Here is an 18,111-nt window from a genome sequence, read left to right as displayed (position 1 = left end):
CTAGGTCCATCCATGTTGCTGCAAATGGCATTATTTCATTCTTTTTTATGGCTGAGTAATATTCCATTGTATAAATATACCACATCTTCTTTATACATCTGTCAATGGACATTTAGGTTGTTTCCATGTCTTGGCTATTGTAAATAGTGCTGCAGTGAACATTGGGGTGCATGTATCTTTTCGAATTATGGTTTTCTCTAGATATATGCCCAGGAGTGGGATTGCAGGATCATGTGGTAGCTCTATTCTTAGTTTTTTAAGAAACCTCCATACTGTCTTCCATAGTGGCTGTACCAATTTACATTCCCACTAACAGTATTGGAGGGTTCCTTTTTCTCCACATCCTCTCCAGCATTTATTATTTGTAGACTTTTTGATGGCCATTCTGACTGGTGTGAGGTGATACCTCATTGTGGTTTTGATTTGCATTTCTCTAATAATTAGCGGTGTTGAGCATCTTTTCATGTGCCTGTTGGCCATCTGTATGTATTCTTTGGAGAAATGTCTGTTAGATCTTCTGCCCATTTTTTGATTGGGTTGTTTTTTGTTTTTTGTTTTTTATATTGAGCTATATGAGCTGTTTGTATATTTTGGAGATTAATCCCTTGTTGGTTGCATAGTTTGCAAATATTTTCTCCCATTCTGTAGATTGTCTTTTCATTTTGTTTACGGTTTCCTTTGCTGTGCAAAAGCTTTTAAGTTTAATTTGGTCCCATTTGTTTATTTTTGCTTTTATTCCCATTACTCTAGGAGAAGGTCCAAAAAGATACTGATGCAGTTTATGTCAAAGATTGTTCTGGCTGTGTTTTCCTCTAGGAGTTTTATAGTATCTGATCTTACATTTAGGTCTTTAACCCATTTTGAGTTTATTTTTGTGTATGGTGTTAGAGAATGTTCTAATTTCATTCTTTTACATGTAGCTGTCTAGTTTTCCCAGCACCACTTATTGAAGAGAACTGTCTTTTCTCCACTGTATATTCTTGCCTCCTTTGTCATAGATTAATTGACCATAGGTGCATGGGTTTGGAATTCTTTGAATAATTTATTCTTAAATTCATCTTACAGATCCTAGGAAGTAGCAGTAGAAAAATATCAAAATCTCCTGGGGGAAAAAGAGTTCAAACTACAAAGATTCTCCAACCTTGGAGATTCTAATATCTCTTCCTTCTGTGACCTGTCCACATGAGAGGTTCTCATAGGAGATTCACTGTAGTCGGGAGCCAGTGTGACTTATGGGGATTTGCTTATACCATTTGTATCAGTCTGCTTAGGCTAAGTTACATCCCATTAAAGGAAGACCCCAAAATCTTAGTGGCCTACAAAAAGAAAGATTTCTTTCTTGCTCAAGCTGCAGCCCTTTTCCACATTATCTTGTGACCTACACTGAAAGAGCAGTCCCTATTTGGCAAATTCTGGTCTCATTACAGAGGCAATGAAGAGGGAGTGGAACCATATGATGACTTAAAATCACTGATTGGATGTGGTAGATATCTCTTTCTGCTTACATTTTATTGGTTCATTAGTCAAAGCAGATCACCTGGCCACTCCCGAGTTCAACTGGGTAGGAATGTATACTCCTTTCACAGGGAGGATTCAAATGGCCATGCAGTGGGGCTGGGAGGTGTAATCCACAGGGAACAATAATACAGTCTGCCATAGCACTGGGGTTGTGGTAGGAAAAAAGTTGAAAAACAGGGCTCTAAACCTTGGGTACCAGACCATCAGATGCCTAACTGACCGTTCCATATAGCCATCTTTCCTCATCCATGCTCTCTGTTGCTCAGTTTTGAGAAAGAGCAGTGAACCCTTTTAGCTGTTTCCTTAAGTAATCCCATTCCTGCTTACCTCTCTAAAGCAATGCTTTTTAAAATTATCCTCCCTTTTCCTAATATCCTCAGCTTTTCTCCCTTCGTCCACCCACACTCTTAGACCCCATAGTATCAAATTTCTCTCCTTAAAGATTCAGGCATTCTTAAATCTGTCCTCTATCCAGATCTCTTGGCGTGATCCTCCTGCCCCTCGTTACTTTCCATTTTCCCCCTTTCACTGTGAAATGCTCTAGACCTGTGGTCTATACCACCAACATTATTTCCATTTTCTCCCTAACCCTTGCAGTCAAACTCCATAGGATCCATGACTCTAACAATTTCTGACTTTAAAGTCAGCAGTGGTAACCTTCCAGTGCATATTTTAATAGTTTTGATCAGCCTGAAATTCTTGCCCACCTAGCTTGAATTATACCACTTGAATCTGATTTTATCGTTTAAGTGTTCCTTTACCAATTTTTTTCACCAGATTCTCTTCTTTCTCACTTTGTTGAAGTGTCCCTAAGGTTTTGTCTTCTACTATCTATTCTTTTTCTAAATTCTGTTTTCCTCAAAGGAATAATCTATTGTGTAAATACAAGCTATTTATTCTATACTGGTGACTTCCAAGATAGATTTATCTTGTCCAAATAAATCTTCAATTCCTTTGTCTTATATTTTACCTCCTTACAGGATAGCTTATTCTCAGATGGTCAGAAATTGAAAGCTTTATCTTTCTTTCTAAATTAGAGCTTCCTTCCACCTTCCTTGTTTTTATCAGGGTCAGATTTTAGGCCTGTCTGCCATGGAGTTCCCATGAATCCTTGCTCTCTACCTTCCCTCTTACTATTCTTTCCTCAGTTCCTGATTTTTTTTTCCCCCCTCAGTTCTGACTGATATCACCCAAATTAGATTCATATTGTCCCATACCTAAATTGCTCCAATTCTTAGGTAGATTATTAAATCCCCCCCTTAAAAAAAAATTCGTCTTAGATGTTGCTACCAAACATTAAAATATTCAGTTATTATATATCACTACAGTCCCCAAATTAGCAGAATGTCCACAATATCTTTTTAAGTTTCTTCTAACATTGAATTTTTCAAGACTCCATGAATTTCCCAAGACCAGAGGGACCAGTCTTTCAAATGACAAATGAAGAGACTTCATAGAGTTTTGTTTGTTTGTTTGTTTTTGTTTGTTTATTTTATTTTATTTTATTTATTTTTGGCTGCGTTGGGTCTTCATTGCGCGCGGGCTGTCTCTAGTTGCGGTGAGCAGGGGCTACTCTTCATTGCTGTGCGCAGGCTTCTCATTGCGGTGGCCTCTCTTGTTGCAGAGCACAGGTTCTAGGCTCCCAGGCTTCAGTAGTTGTGGCATGAGGGCTCAGTAGTTGTGGCTTGCGGGCTCTAGAGCGCAGGCTCAGTAGTTGCGGTGCACAGGCTTAGTTGTTCCACGGCATGTGGGATCTTCCCGGACCAGGGCTCCAACCCATGTCCCTTGCATTGGCAGGCGGATTCTCAACCACTCAGCCACCAGGGAAGTCCTTTATAGAGTTTTTGATCCATCCATTAGTGGCTCCAGTTTTGGCTGTCTTCACATTTCTCGCTGATACTTGGTGTTACAACTGAAAAATAATCCTGAGTCATTTAATGCATACATCTTTGTCATTGCTACAGTGACTCTATTCTTGGCTCAGGTTCTTCTATCGGCCTTGAAGTTTCTTCAAGGAAGGACTATTCTATTCCCTCCATTGATTTGCTGGGTCTAATGAGCTCCATGCTTCAGTTTCTGAAGTTACAGTCATTTTAGCTTAAAATTCATGTCAGTTACTGTCTCAGATTCAGGACAAGCTTATAGCCTTAATTACATGCTCTGCCAGACCCAGCTCTCCCCTAGTATTACCCTATTATTATACCAGTTCACTAGTTCAGAGCCTCCTCCCCTCCCTCATGGTAAATTTCTCTGTGGTGCTTTATATCTTTTCCAGCTGGCCAATGTCAGTTGGGACCAGCCCAAATCATCATAATAAGAGGTTCTTATAATGTTACACCTCAAGGGGAAAGGTTTGAGTTTTGATCCCTTTCTTCCCAGAAGGAGGTTTGCCTCCATCCTCCCCAGCATCCTTGGACATTGGAAGATGCAGCCTTGTCATGCTACATAAAAGTTCTTGTTATAATCTTTCTCTCAGGATGCTTGCATCACTTAAAATTTCCTAAATGAAAAAGCAGCTGGCAACTCCAATTCTTCCTACTATAAGTATAACACTACTTTATGTATACTTATAAAAATTGATCTACTCCATGGGAACTAATCTCTTAAAAATTCTCCATAAAAGTAATAGTATTTCCCGGCTATATATTCAAACACCATAACTCTTTTCTGTTTGAACTTAGTTTTCACTTTATCCATGTAATGTTCTTTTACTAGTAAAACAACTATTCACTTTTTATCTCTTTCTTGCTGAGGTCATGGGGACTCTTATGTCTGCTTCTCTCTTTGAATCTCTTTGATTCCTATCCTGAAGCTTTTTCTGTTTTTCCATGTCCGTAGCTGAAAAAGGCCACCCCCAAAATGGTAGTCCTAACTTCTAAATTTTTTGGTTTTTACATATGTAACGTCCATATCTAGCTAACAGAAGTCTTCAAGTTTCAATTCTAAGTTCTTAGGAGAATTGTTGAATAGCTGGAGCCTGGTGTTTACCACTGTCCGATCAATTGTTTTCAGGGAGAAGTTGGATCATATACTACAAACATGGCTGCCTACATCTGTCAGTGTAGGTGGTGGTCTTAGAGAAGGGAAGCATAGATTGAGAAGATATCTCAAAATGTGTAATTGTATAATGTGTGGAGGAAAGAATGTGAGCAATCACTTAGAGTTGGGAATTAGCTTACAATTTATAATTGACAGTTAGAGTGACCTGACAGGAAGATGTGCTCCATAGCAAACTATTGGAAAACAAGTGTGTGTGTACACTGTAAATCCAAATGGTGTAGTTTATTTGCCAATATCAAACTTTATAATATGGTAAAAACATCAGGTAACTCATAGAAACTGTGGGATGTTTTTTACTACAGGAATTGCATTATTATATTAATCATGGGTGGTAGCAGTGGAACATCCTTTCCTGCTTAATCCCTCAGTCATCTATATGCTCTTCAGTACTCTTTGATGGACTTACCTTATTTTCTCTTATTTTGGCTCTTTGGGGAGCAATAACAAAATTTTACTTGAGCTATCCTAAGTAAATGGAGGAATTTATTATAAGGCTTCTTGTAACCTAAGGGGTGATACTTCAGCTGGGGACTAGAACCAGTACTGGGAAGCCATTAGGAACTGGGATTATGCAAATGGTCTCTTTGAGGACACATGATCTCACATCTCTGCTTTTCTGTGGATGTATGCTTTATTCTTTGTACTGATGAACTTTCTGTTTACATAGGGAAAATGTGGCTTTATAGTAGTTGTCTTATATCATTTTTAAATTTAGCACCCAGTGGAGACTAACTAGAGTCTAAGTTTTTAGGAGACATACTCTTATTGGACATCTTGGCTTGAGCCAGCTGTCTCCAACTGTGACTATGGAGAGTTGGATGAATATAGATGGGCTGTAAGAGCCAAATACTATTGGTGGATTGGCAGTTATTAAAGCTGGGCTGCTTGGGCTGAGGAGAGACTTTAAAAAGTGTCAACAACAATTACAAGCTTTTAACTTCATCTGTTTTTTATTCACTGCTCCTTGTGTTTATTTCATCTTTTATCCCAGGTTGCAAGGTCATATTTATAAACAGCCAAAGCCTTTTCTAACCACTATTGTCAACTTTCTTTTCCTGTTTTTACTACAGCGCTTTCCCCCTCAAGTCCAAAAAGACAGGGACATTTGCACTTGATATTTCATTCACTTTAGGATACTAGGCTTGAATAAAGATTCAGCCCCACAACAAGGCATTTCTTTATAAATTGTATTCCAAAATATGAGAGTGCAAAGATTCACAAGAATGTCTCATTGAATTCCACTTTAGAAGAAGTCCAGCAAGATGATGACCAGCTAGAGAACCACCAGGAATCTCAAAACAAACTCCTTGGGGAAGTTGCTTTCAAGAAAACAACTCTGACTAAGAAAAAGGGCCATGAATGTAGTTCATTGGGGAAAAAAAATGTGAGTACAAAATACGTTCCTTCAAAAAAAAAGCTTCTTAAATTTGATTCACATGGAAAGAATTTAGACTTACCTGGTCATGTAAGAAATTATGTAGAAAAGAAACCTGATGTAGCTAAAGAGCATACAAAATCATTCAGCCATAGCTTATCTGATACAAAGAAAGACAAAAATCAAACTGGAAAGAAATGTGAGAAATTACCCAACCATAGCTCATCTAATAGGCCTGATAAAACTCAAACTGGCAAGAAACATACTGAACGGGACAAAATTCAAACTGGAGAAAAACATAAGGAATCATCCATCTGTAGCTCATCTCCTACTAAGCGTGACAAAACTCAGAATAAAGTGAAACCATATGAATGTAATGAATGTGGGAAGGTTCTCAGCCACAAACAAGGACTCGTTGACCATCAGAGAATTCATACAGGTGAGAAACCATATGAATGTAATGAATGTGGGATAGCTTTTAGCCAAAAATCACACCTTGTTGTACACCAGAGAACTCACACTGGAGAAAAACCATATGAGTGTATTCAGTGTGGCAAAGCCCATGGTCATAAACATGCCCTCACTGACCATCTGAGAGTTCATACTGGGGAAAAGCCCTATGAATGTACTGAATGTGGGAAAACCTTCAGACATAGCTCAAACCTTATTCAACATGTGAGATCTCATACAGGCGAGAAGCCCTATGAATGTAAGGAATGTGGAAAGTCCTTTAGGTATAACTCATCTCTTACGGAACATGTGAGAACTCATACAGGTGAAATACCATACGAATGTAATGAATGTGGAAAAGCCTTTAAGTATAGCTCATCCCTTACTAAACATATGAGAATTCATACAGGTGAGAAACCCTTTCAATGTAATGAATGTGGGAAAGCTTTCAGCAAGAAGTCACACCTCATTATACATCAAAGAACTCATACTAAAGAGAAACCCTATATATGTAATGAATGTGGAAAAGCCTTTGGACATAGCTCATCTCTTACTTACCATATGAGAACTCATACAGGTGAGAGTCCTTTTGAATGCAATCAATGTGGGAAGGCTTTCAAGCAAATTGAAGGTCTTACTCAACATCAGAGAGTTCATACTGGGGAGAAGCCCTATGAATGTAATGAATGTGGGAAAGCCTTTACCCAAAAGTCACACCTCATTGTACATCAGAGAACTCATACTGGGGAGAAACCCTATGAATGTAATGAATGTGGAAAAGCGTTCAATGCAAAGTCACAACTTGTTATACATCAGAGATCCCACACTGGAGAGAAACCGTATGAATGTAATGAATGTGGAAAAGCCTTCAAACAAAATGCATCCCTTACTAAACATATGAAAACTCATTCAGAAGAGAAATCTCATGAGTGAAATTAGTGGGGGAAGTCTGAACTAAAGGTTTTATTTAACCTTAGAAGTATTCTAACTTTAAAGAATGTTAGAAAGCTTTTAACAAGAAGTCACACCTCGTTACACATGAGAGAATTTGAAAATGAATCATCACATGGAAGAAATGGATGGAGAGTTTAAACCTGATACTAAACCTTTTAGATAAAATATTGTTTTAAAAATAATTACTATAAATGATCTATATATTCAGATTGAATATAAAGCTTTTAAAATTGTTAATAATTGAATAATCAGAGCACTAGAGAAACAAATTACATTTTCTGACAATTCCTGAGTTGCTTGAGTGTTGTGTACTTAAGCACCACATACGAGAATTGAATTTGCATATCTGTTTATTGCCATGTATAAATGTGTGTGACCATTGGTATGAGTTTCATCTTTGATGCTATCATGCAGCTCTTTCTTAATGTCTTTGCTAGTCTCTGCGTCAGCAGAAAACTTTATAAAAGGGTTATTATCTATGTTAAAAAAATGTTAACACAAAATTAAGAGAAAATGAAGGAAATCAGCTGAGAACACACAGGTGCTGGTAGGGAATGCTATCCAAGATATATTGTTGAGTGAAAAAAGCAGGTTGCTCAACTGCATATATAGTTTGTTCCCACTTGTGTACAAAAGGGTGTGTGTGTTTTCCTGTCTGTCTGTGTGTATGTATGTATGTATGTGTGTATATATACGTATATTTATATGTGAGTAGATTGATTTGAAAAAATACAAAAGAAACTTAGTGGTTGCCATTGGGCACAGGAGTACAGGAATGGGGTCTGGGATGGGAGGGAGACCTCCTTTTTATTGTATACTCTTTAAATTTTTAACTCATGTACATATATTATTTTCACAATTAAAATCCTTTTAATATGTATAAATGAATACTAATGAAAATTTTCACTGAACCCACTCCACGATGTTATTTGACAAAGTAAGAGTTTTTATGCTTATTCATGAATGAGGATATGGTATTAAATTTGATATTGAATTCACAAAGGCTTTTCCTATCAAACATGTTCTTTCATTAAAATAATGAATTACAACTATAACTCAGCACTGTGTTTCTTTTATTCATCATATTTTTAAAGACTGAAGATGAACTGTGATTGCAGCTGAATGAAAGTGATTTTCTGCACAATCACTCCATTTTATCTCATATTCAAAGTGCTTATATGCAGATACCTCAATCTGGGATTTCAAAGGTATTGCAACAGGGGCTTCCCTGGTGGCGCAGTGGTTGAGAGTCTGCCTGCCCATGCAGGGGACACGGGTTCGAGCCCTGGTCTGGGAAGATCCCACGTGCCGCGGAGCAGCAGGGCCCGTGAGCCACAATTACTGAGCCTGTGCGTCTGGAGCCTGTGCTCCGCAACAAGAGAGGCCGCGATAGTGAGAGGCCCGCACACAGCGATGAAGCGTGGCCCCCGCTTGCCACAACTAGAGAAAGCCCTGACACAGAAACGAAGACCCAACACAGCCATAAATAAATAAATAAAAAACAAATACTTTAAGAAAAAAAAACAAGCCATGGGTATATTCCAAAAAGTTAATGGTTTGAAAAAAAAAAATGTATTGCAACAAGTGGCACTATGTTCTTGCCCAATAGCAGACCTTGTTAATGTATCACTGCACTCTTTCTGAGTGAATCTAGACTCGGCCTCAGAATCATTCTTAAGCATGCATTCCAGAAGATACTGTTAATCAATTTGGGTTTGCACAGGAAACCTACTTTCCTATTTTTACTCATGAGTCATAGATTAAAAAATACAGCTGAACTGTTCTAAAATTTAAGTTGTTACACTAAAAACAGTAACATAAGGACAAAAATGGTTTTGTAATATAAGATAATAATAATATTTGATACGTATGTCACCTTTTACATTTTTCACAGCACATTCACTGCATTACCTGATTTATTCCTCAGAATAAACATATAAGTTGGTAGGAAAGACTTGTCTAGTCATGGTCAATACTTCTCAATAAATATTTCACCTAGATACTAGCCTAGCATAATTATGGACCCTCAACCGTATGTGATTAAATGCCATCTTTGCAAATATTTCCTATTCCAATGCCTGCCTTCTTGACCTCATTTTGGAGAATTAAAAAGTATGAATATTTAGAATGGAACGTGTGCATGTGTGTGTGCACGTGTGCACATACATGTATTGAAAGATTAACTCACGGATATTATGCTCTCATTACCAAGTAACTTATTTACTGTCGGGGAAGAAAATGAAATGTGAAAGCCGTTTCCATCAGTAATTTATTACCAGGTGAAAATCTAGCACTATGCACAGAATGAATCATCACTGTCCAGAGCTGTAGAAAATCTGCACTTTGTAGAAGAATAAAACAGTTGCACATATGGCTAGAAGTTTCCTACACCTCTTGGAGAACCCATGGTAGTGCCACTCCTGGGACAGTCAAAAATATAGGTATACCTGAACAGTAAAAATGAATGCTGAAAGTCATCCTGTGCAGTAAAAAATGAATTAAAATTTAGTATCAATGAATAGGAAATGATGTCTAAAACTAATTAGAAGCGAACAATGAAAGAAAATAGACATACAGATGTGAGTCTAAATCAATGATACACAAGCTTGGGCATGCATCACAGTGGCCTGGAGGGCTTCTTAAAACATGGACTTTAGAAATGGGCCTCACCCACAAAGTTTCTGACTCGGTAGGTCTGTGATGGGGCCTGAGAATTTGCATTTTAAATAAGTTCCCAGAAGATGCTGATGCTACTGGTCTGGGGACCACACTTTGAGAATCACTAATCTGAATAATTGTTTAAGTAAAATTTAAAAATATTTTAAAATGTTCCTGAGACATTTCTTCAATATAAAGAAGATGAGGAGGCATATATCCATAAAATTAATTATTAACAGTTTAAAAACATTTCTTTATTCAAGAAATATTTATCATCTACTATATGCTGGGCACTATTCTAAGTCTTAGAGATATAGCAGTCAACAAAATAAGAAGAAAAGAAATCTTGTCCTCAGAGAGCTTAATTCTAGAGTGGGAGACAGGCAGTAAATCTAAATATAGTTGTCCCTTGGTATCCACAGGGGACTGGTTCGAGGACCAGCCACAGATACCAAGATCTGCAAATGCTTACGTCCCATAGTTGGCCCTCCAAATCTGTGGTTCCATATCCAAGGATTCAACCAACCATGGATGATGTAGTACTACATATATTTATTGAAAAAAATCCATGTATAACTGGACCCACACAGTTCAACCTGTGTTGTTCAAGAGTCAACTGTAATTAAAATACAGAGTATGACAGAGGGTGATAAGTGGTATGGCAAAAAACAAAACAGGGAAGGGAAATGCAATTGTAAGAGAATGCAGTTTTAAATATGGTGGTAGTGGTGGTACAAGCTCAAGCTTACTTAGTGGTGACACAATCTTGACGAATATGAAAACAAGTCATGTATATATGATGGAAGAGCGTTCCAGGCATACATTTTTTAGAATCTGAGAGTGTGGGAAGAGACAGAAAGATGCTGAACTCCTCTGACATACAGAAGAGGAAAAAGTAAGAAATTTTTCTATTAAATGAAGATTTAAAAAATAATCAGGTTTGCAAGAGAGGTAGAAACAAGATTGCTCATACACTGCTTTTGGTAGTCAAGTTTGTACAACCGATTTAAATGTAAATCTGACAGTATACATCAAAGCCTGAAAATATTTTGCACTCCTCCTGCCAGGAAGCTCTTCTATGAAACACAATCAGGGTGTACTATAATTATCACAGAACACAGAGAAGTTAGATAAAACATAAGTTGCCAATTAATTGATTAAATAAGGTATGACACCCTCATAAGATAGAAGTTGGTGTGGTAGAGAGAGATAATTTGAGAGAAAACATGCAGGTTTTTTTAACATGAAAAACCACAAGACTGAGTTCATAGCAACCACAGCTACTGGAAAATGAGGGGAGAATCCCAGAAAAGAGAGACTCAAAGGGGGGAACCCAAATTATGTGAATAAAGTCTGCACAAGTCTCTGGCTGACCCCTGAATCATGCAGGTATGGCACAACTCCTAACCCTTTGTCTTTTGAACTGAGCTTTCATTTGTGCTGCTCCCTCAGTGACAGAAATTAAAGTCTGAGTTCAAGGATGTTAATTACTTGATAGAACAAAAACATTAACACTCCTCCAAGAAATATAATGGAATCCAGAATTGCCACAACTTATCATTCATGATATCCAGGATACAAGACAAACTTACTTGACATTCAAAGAATTAGGAAAATGTGACCCCATTTCAAGAAAACAGACAACCAACCCAGATATTGGAATAAGCTGATGAAGATATTAATGTAGCTATTATAACTATGCTTAATGAAATAAAATATGCTCAAAATGAATGTAACGATTTTTAACTCAGAGAAGAAATAGAAACTACAAAGAAAAACCAAAATAAAATTCTTGAACTGAAAAATACATCTGAAATTTAAAATTCACAGGATAAGTGTGCCAAATGTAAATTACAGGGGGAAGAGTCATTGACTTGAAATAGATCAGTAGAAATGATCAAACAAATGAGAGAAAAATGATGAAAAGACATTAACCGGTGACCTGTGGGACAAAAAAACATGTCTTGCATATATGTAGATGAAGTCCCAAAAGGAGAGTGAGGAGAGAATGGGACATACAAAATATTTGAGGATATAATGGCTGATATTTCCCCAAGTTTGGTAAATGACATAAATGTACTGATTTGAGAATCTCAGCAAACTCCAAGCAGGATGAAAATTAAGAAAACCATGATTAGGTACTTCCTAGACAAGCTCTATAACTTAAAGATAGAAATAAAATCTTGGAACTTCCCTGGTGGTCCCAAGACTCCACGCTCCCAATGCAGGGGGCCCAGATTTGATCCCTGGTCGGGGAACTAGATCCTGCATGCATGCCGCAACTAAAAGACTGCATGCCGCAACAAAGAAGCCCACATGCCGCAACTAAGAAGCCTGCATGCTGCAACTAAGACCCAGCGCAGCCAAAATAAATAAATAAATAAATATTTTTTAAAAAGGAAGAGCATGTTCCAAATCAATATCTTTAAAGAAAGAAAGAAAATCTTGAAATCCAGGGGAAAAAGTGACACATATTTGATAAAAACAATCTTAATGATTGGTGACTTATCATCAAAAACTGTGGAGGCCAGAAGACAGTGGATTGGTATCCTTAAACATGCTGTAGAAAACAAAAAAACCTTCAACCTCAACCTCAAATTCTATATCCAGCAAAAATATCCTTTAAGAATGGAGGTGGAGCAAATGGTGCTGAATAGTTTTTTTTTTTAAGCCACAGTTTCATTGTCTTAGTTAAAACAGGATTATTAAGTGGTGATTTTAAATTCTTTTTTTTTATTAGCAACTTCAAGTATAACAACTGGAATAAGTGTTTATTTTCTATTAATAAAAATGAATTTTGACAAAAAAAGAAAAAAGAATGGAGGTGAAATAATGACATTTTAGATAAATGAATTAAGAGAATTTATCCCCAACGACCATAAAGTTCTTTGGGTTGAAGGGAAATAATGCCAGATGGAAACTCAGCTCTTCAGGAAGCATTAAAGAGTATCAGAAATGGTAAATACATAGGTAAATGTAAAAGACTATTCTAACTTGTTAATTTCTTTAAAATACTTAGGATTGTTTAAAACAAAACTTATAACATTGCCTTATGTGGATTGTAAGGTATTTAGCTGCAGTACATATAACAACTCTAGCATAAAGAAAGGGGGGTGGACCTATATTGTAGAGAGTTTCTAAATTTTATGTGCTATAAATGATAGCAATTGAAAGTAGAATGAAGGTCAAGGATGTATAGAGCAATATCTAGAGAAACCATTAAAGAGTAAAGCAAAGAAGTATAGCCAGAAACACAACAGATAAAGTTAAATGAACCTCTAATAAGTATTTAAAATTCCTAGTGGAAGCAGGAAAGGAGGTACACAGGAACAAAATCAAAAGGGACAAACAATACAAATAATATGGTGGATCTAAATCCAACCATAGCAATAATTACATTAAAAGTTAACGGACTATATATTGGAAGATTGGGATTGACACATACACACTACCATATATAAAATAGGTAACTAATAAGGACCTGCTGTATAGCACAGGGAACTTACACTGTAATTGCCTATATGGGAAAAGACTCTAAAAAAGAGTGGATATGCGTATATGTATAACAGATTCATTTTGCTGTACCTCTGAGACTAACACAACATTGTAAATCAATTATACCCCAATAAAAATTAAAAAGTTAATGGACTAAAAGCTTCAATTAAAAGACAGAGCTTTACATAATGGAGAAAAAAAAGCAAGACCCAGTTTTATGTTATCTACAAGATCCAAACTTTAAAAAGTCACAGGTAAGTTAAAATTAAATGGATTGAAAATGATATATCATACAAATAGTAAGCATACAAAGGCTGGAATGGCTATATTAATAGCAGACAAAATAGACTTCTCTCTCTTTTTTTTTTTTTTTTAGCTTTTTAACTTTTTAAAATTGAGGTATAGGGAATCCCCTGACGGTCCAATGGTTAGGACTCCCAGCTCTCATGGCCGAGAGCCCAGGTTCGATCCCTGATCAGGGAACTAAAATCCCATCAGATGCGTGGCACAGCCAAAAAAATAAATAAATAAAATTAATTTTAAAAAATAAATAAAGTAGAGGTATAGTTGATTTACAATATTATATAAATGTCACATGTACAGCATAGTGATTCAGAATTTTTAAAGATTATACTCCATTTATAGTTATTATAAAATATTGGCTATATTCCCTGTGCTGTACAATATATCCTTGTAGCTTATTTATTTTATACATAGTAGTTTGTACCTCTTAATCCCCTACCCCTATCTTTCCCCTTCCCCCTTCCTCCTTCCCCCTCCCCATGGGTAACCAGTGGTTTGTTTTCTGTGTCTGTGAATCTGTTTCTTTTTTTTATATTTATTAGTTTTATTGTTTAGATTACATATGTAAATGATAACATACAGTATTTGTCTTTCTGTCTCTGACTTAATTCACTAAGCATGATACCTTCCAAGTCCATCCATGTTGTTGCAAGTGACAAAATTTCATTCATTTTTTATGGCTGAGGAGTATTCCGTTGTACATATGTACCACATCTTCTTTATTCATTTATCTGTTGATAGATACTTAGATTGCTTCCATATCTTGGCTATTGTAAATAATGCTGCTGTGAACATTGGGGTGAGTGTATCTTTTCAAATTAGTGTTTCTGTTTTCTTCAGATATATACCCAGGAGTGGAATTGCTGGGTTATATGGTAGCTCTATTTTTAGTTTTTTGAGGAACTTCCATACTGTTTTCCACAGTGGCTGCACCAATTTACATTCCCACAAACAGTGCACTAGGGTTGCCTTTTCTCCACATCCTCTCCAATATTTGTTATTTGTGGTATTTTTTTTAATCATTCTTTTTTTAAAAATTAATTAATTAATTAATTAATTTATTTTTGGCTGTGTTGGGTCTTCGATTCTGTGCGAGGGCTTCCTCCAGTTGCGGCGAGCGGGGGCCACTCTTCATCGCGGTGCACGGGCCTCTCACTATCGCGGCCTCCGCCATTGCGGAGCACAGGCTCCAGATGCGCAGGCTCAGTAGTTGTGGCTCACGGGCTTAGTTGCTCCGCGGCATGTGGGATCTTCCCAGACCAGGTCTCGAACCCGTGTCCCCTGCATTGGCAGGCAGATTCTTAACCACTGCGCTACCAGGGAAGCCCTATTTGTGGTATTTTTGATGATAGCCGTTCTGACAGGTGTGAGGTGAAATCTCATTGTGGTTTTGATTTGCATTTCTCTGATTAGCGATGTCGAGCATCTTTTCATGTGTGTGTTGCCCATCTGTATGTCTTCTTTGGAAAAATACCTTCTGCCTGTTCAGGTCTTCTGCCCATTTTTTAATCAAAACAGACTTCTTGATAGAGTGTTATCAGACATAAAGAGGGCCAATTAAAAAAGATAAAAGGATCAATTCATCAGGAATACGTAACATACATAAATGTCTATGCACCTAAAAGAGTTACAAAGTACAGTCATACTTCAGAGTTATTGCAGATTCGGTTCCAGACCACCACAATAAAGTGAGTATCACAATAAAACAAGTCACATGAATTTTGTAGTTTCCCAGTGCATATATAAATCATATTTACACCGTACTGTAGCCTATGGTGTGCAATAGCATTATGTCTAAAAAAATGTACATACCTTAATTTAAAAAATACTTTATTACTAAAAAATGCTAACCATCATCTGGTCCTTCAGTGAGCTGTAATCTTTTTGCTGGTGGAGGGTCTTGCCTCGATGCTGATGGCTGCTGACTGATCAGGGTGGTGGCTGCTGAAGGCTGGGATGGCTGCGGCAGTTTCCGAAAATAAGACAGCAACGTTCGTGGCACCCCCAAACAATTACAGTGATAACATCAAAGATCACTGATTACAGATCACCACAACAAATATAATAATAATGACAAAGTTTGAAATATTGTGAGAATTCCCAAAATGTGACACAGAGACACAAAGTGAGCAAATGCTGTTAGAAAAATGGCACTGAGAGACTAGCTCAATGCAAGGTTGCCCCAAACCTTCAATTTGTAAAAGGCATTTTTTTCTGCAAAGCGCAATAAAATGAGGTATGCCTGTATATGTAGCAGAAATTGAAAGAATTAAACAGAGATATCAATATTCCACAGTCGTAATTGAAGATTTTCACATCCCCCTCTAGGCAATTGATAGAACAAACTAGACAGAAAAAATTAGTGAAGATATAGACTACCTGAAGAGCACTATGAAAAACCTTGATATTTCTAGAACATTAGCTCTACAACTGTAGAATATAGTGTTTTCAAGTGCACATGGTATGTACACAAAGATAGAAAAATGCTGGGCCACACCACCAGTCTTGATACACTTAAAACAATTGAAGTCATGCAGAGTTTGTTCTCTGACCACAATACAATTGTGGTTGGGATCTCTGGAGACAGATTCTGAGATAGAGTTGAAGTTTCAGATGTTTCTTAAAGATCAACACCCATGAAAGGAAGGGGGAGAAGCAGGATTAGAAAAAGGAAGAAGTTTAAATACATTGTAGGCCCAAAAAGCCAACCTGGTGAGGAGCTCTGGGGTGAGTGTTTTTCTTTTCCAAGTGTCCTGTATTGGGTCTTCATACCCTGACCCCAACCTTGCTCATTCACCAGATGCAGGCTTCCCTGCAAAGGGCATGACCTTGGGTGAGGCAGCTCTCTGTAGCTGAGGCCCACCTTTAAGTAGCTGACAGCTAGAAATTGTCTTCTAATTGTACTCCCCACAGCTGAGCAGTAAGACCTTACTTGCAGAAGAATCTGGATATGCAACTCTATGTCTATCATAATCCATCCCTTGCTCTGCTCAGATATACTTCTCCATACATATCTATATATCTATATATATCTCCTATATATCATGATATCTTGGCTGTACCGCTAACAAGCTGTGTGACCTTTTGGTGCCTGAAATTCCTCCTCTGTAAAACAGGGATAATAATGGTTTTCCCCCTCAGCATTAAATTAGATCAGAGGTCAGCAAATTTCTTCTGTAAAGGGATAGATAATATTGATAAATATTTTAGATTTGGGGGGCCATATGGTTTCTGTCACGACTCCTCAACTCTGCTGTTATAACACAAAAACAATCATAGACAATATGTAAATGAGTGAGCATGGCCAATAAAACTTTATTTATTAAAACAGACAGCAGGCCAGATTTGCCCACGGGCTGTAGATTGCGGACCCCTGAATTAGGTTATACATGTAAAAGAACTGTTAATTTAGGGCCTCATAAGGCAAAGGAGATTCCCCTGATCCTTGGCAAGGAATTTCCCCCCAAAACAGGAGTGTGTGGCCATTCCCAGTGGAGAGAGTCACCTGAATCAAGATGTGGAGGTACTATCAGGATGTCAGATCCAGGGATGTGAGAAGTGGTTTATTATACCTGCTATTCTGTTGAGAAATCCCTTCTTCACTCTGTTTTCCTAACAAATTCCTGCTCCTCTTCCGAGACTCAGTTTTTAAAATCATGTCCTAAGCCTTCCTGAGAGCCCTTCCCACACCCCCATCACTACCACCCAGTCCCTGACAGAGTCAGCCCCCTCCTTCTGTGCTCCCGCAGCACACATCATGCCCCTGTCGGAACACTGATCACACTGCACTGGCATTACCAGACTGAGCTCCTCCCTTGCATCATCAAGCATGGCAATAATAAATGTGTGTGACTGAAGGAAGGCATGAGATTTACATTACAGAGAAAGAGTTGGGAGACATAAATATATATCTAACAAATCAGGGGAGCTAAGCTGATTCTGACACAGTCTCACCCTGAGTAGCTGTCAGACCAAAGGGGAGAAAGACACAAGTATTGGAAATCCCAGTCCCAGGCAACAATATGGCTGTGACAGAGGAAGGCATGTTCAGCTGTGCCCATAAAAAGGAACAGATGCCTGGGGGATCTGGAAAAACCTAGAGAGAAGAGGATGTTGGAGCCCAGCTTTGAAGCATGAATAGTAGTTCTCCTGGCATATGGTTGGGAAGGATATTCCAGAAGCATGAAGTACACTGTATCTGATTTTAAAGAGCTGAGTGACCCCTGAGAATTAATCTCCAGTGTCTTTAAGCATTAGTTAGGGCTGGCTATTCTGTAGTAATGTTAAAAGGTAAACTA

At 37.6% G+C, this 18,111-nt stretch overlaps 2 protein-coding genes across 13 annotated transcripts in view; both read left to right on the top strand.

The window, feature by feature from the left end:
- Positions 1 to 8,550, top strand: part of ZFP37 (ZFP37 zinc finger protein) — a 45,288-nt gene extending 36,738 nt beyond the window's left edge. For 9 of the 12 annotated variants that reach the window (XM_082403983.1, XM_082403979.1, XM_082403978.1 and 6 more), the window contains one exon: positions 5,826 to 8,549. In XM_082403983.1, coding sequence (XP_082260109.1) covers positions 5,826 to 7,336 — 1,511 coding nt within the window. In that variant the 3' untranslated portion in view covers positions 7,337 to 8,549. Of the gene's footprint in view, positions 1 to 5,825 lie in introns of all 12 variants that reach the window. The other 3 variants (XM_082403980.1, XM_082403984.1, XM_082403976.1) reach the window with 2 other exon arrangements.
- LOC309634180 (uncharacterized protein) overlaps positions 5,899 to 18,111 on the top strand; it is a 31,889-nt gene continuing 19,676 nt past the window's right edge. Inside the window, exon 1 of the mRNA XM_082404068.1 lies at positions 5,899 to 5,962. The gene's annotated coding sequence lies outside the window, so the exon portion shown is untranslated. The remainder of the gene's footprint in view (positions 5,963 to 18,111) is intronic.

Source organism: Balaenoptera borealis (assembly GCF_965194805.1).
Source record: "Balaenoptera borealis genome assembly, chromosome: 8".
Classification (NCBI taxonomy): Eukaryota; Metazoa; Chordata; class Mammalia; order Artiodactyla; family Balaenopteridae; genus Balaenoptera; species Balaenoptera borealis.
The sequence above is the reverse complement of the archived record's forward strand: the minus strand, read 5'-3'. Positions and strand labels throughout refer to the sequence as shown.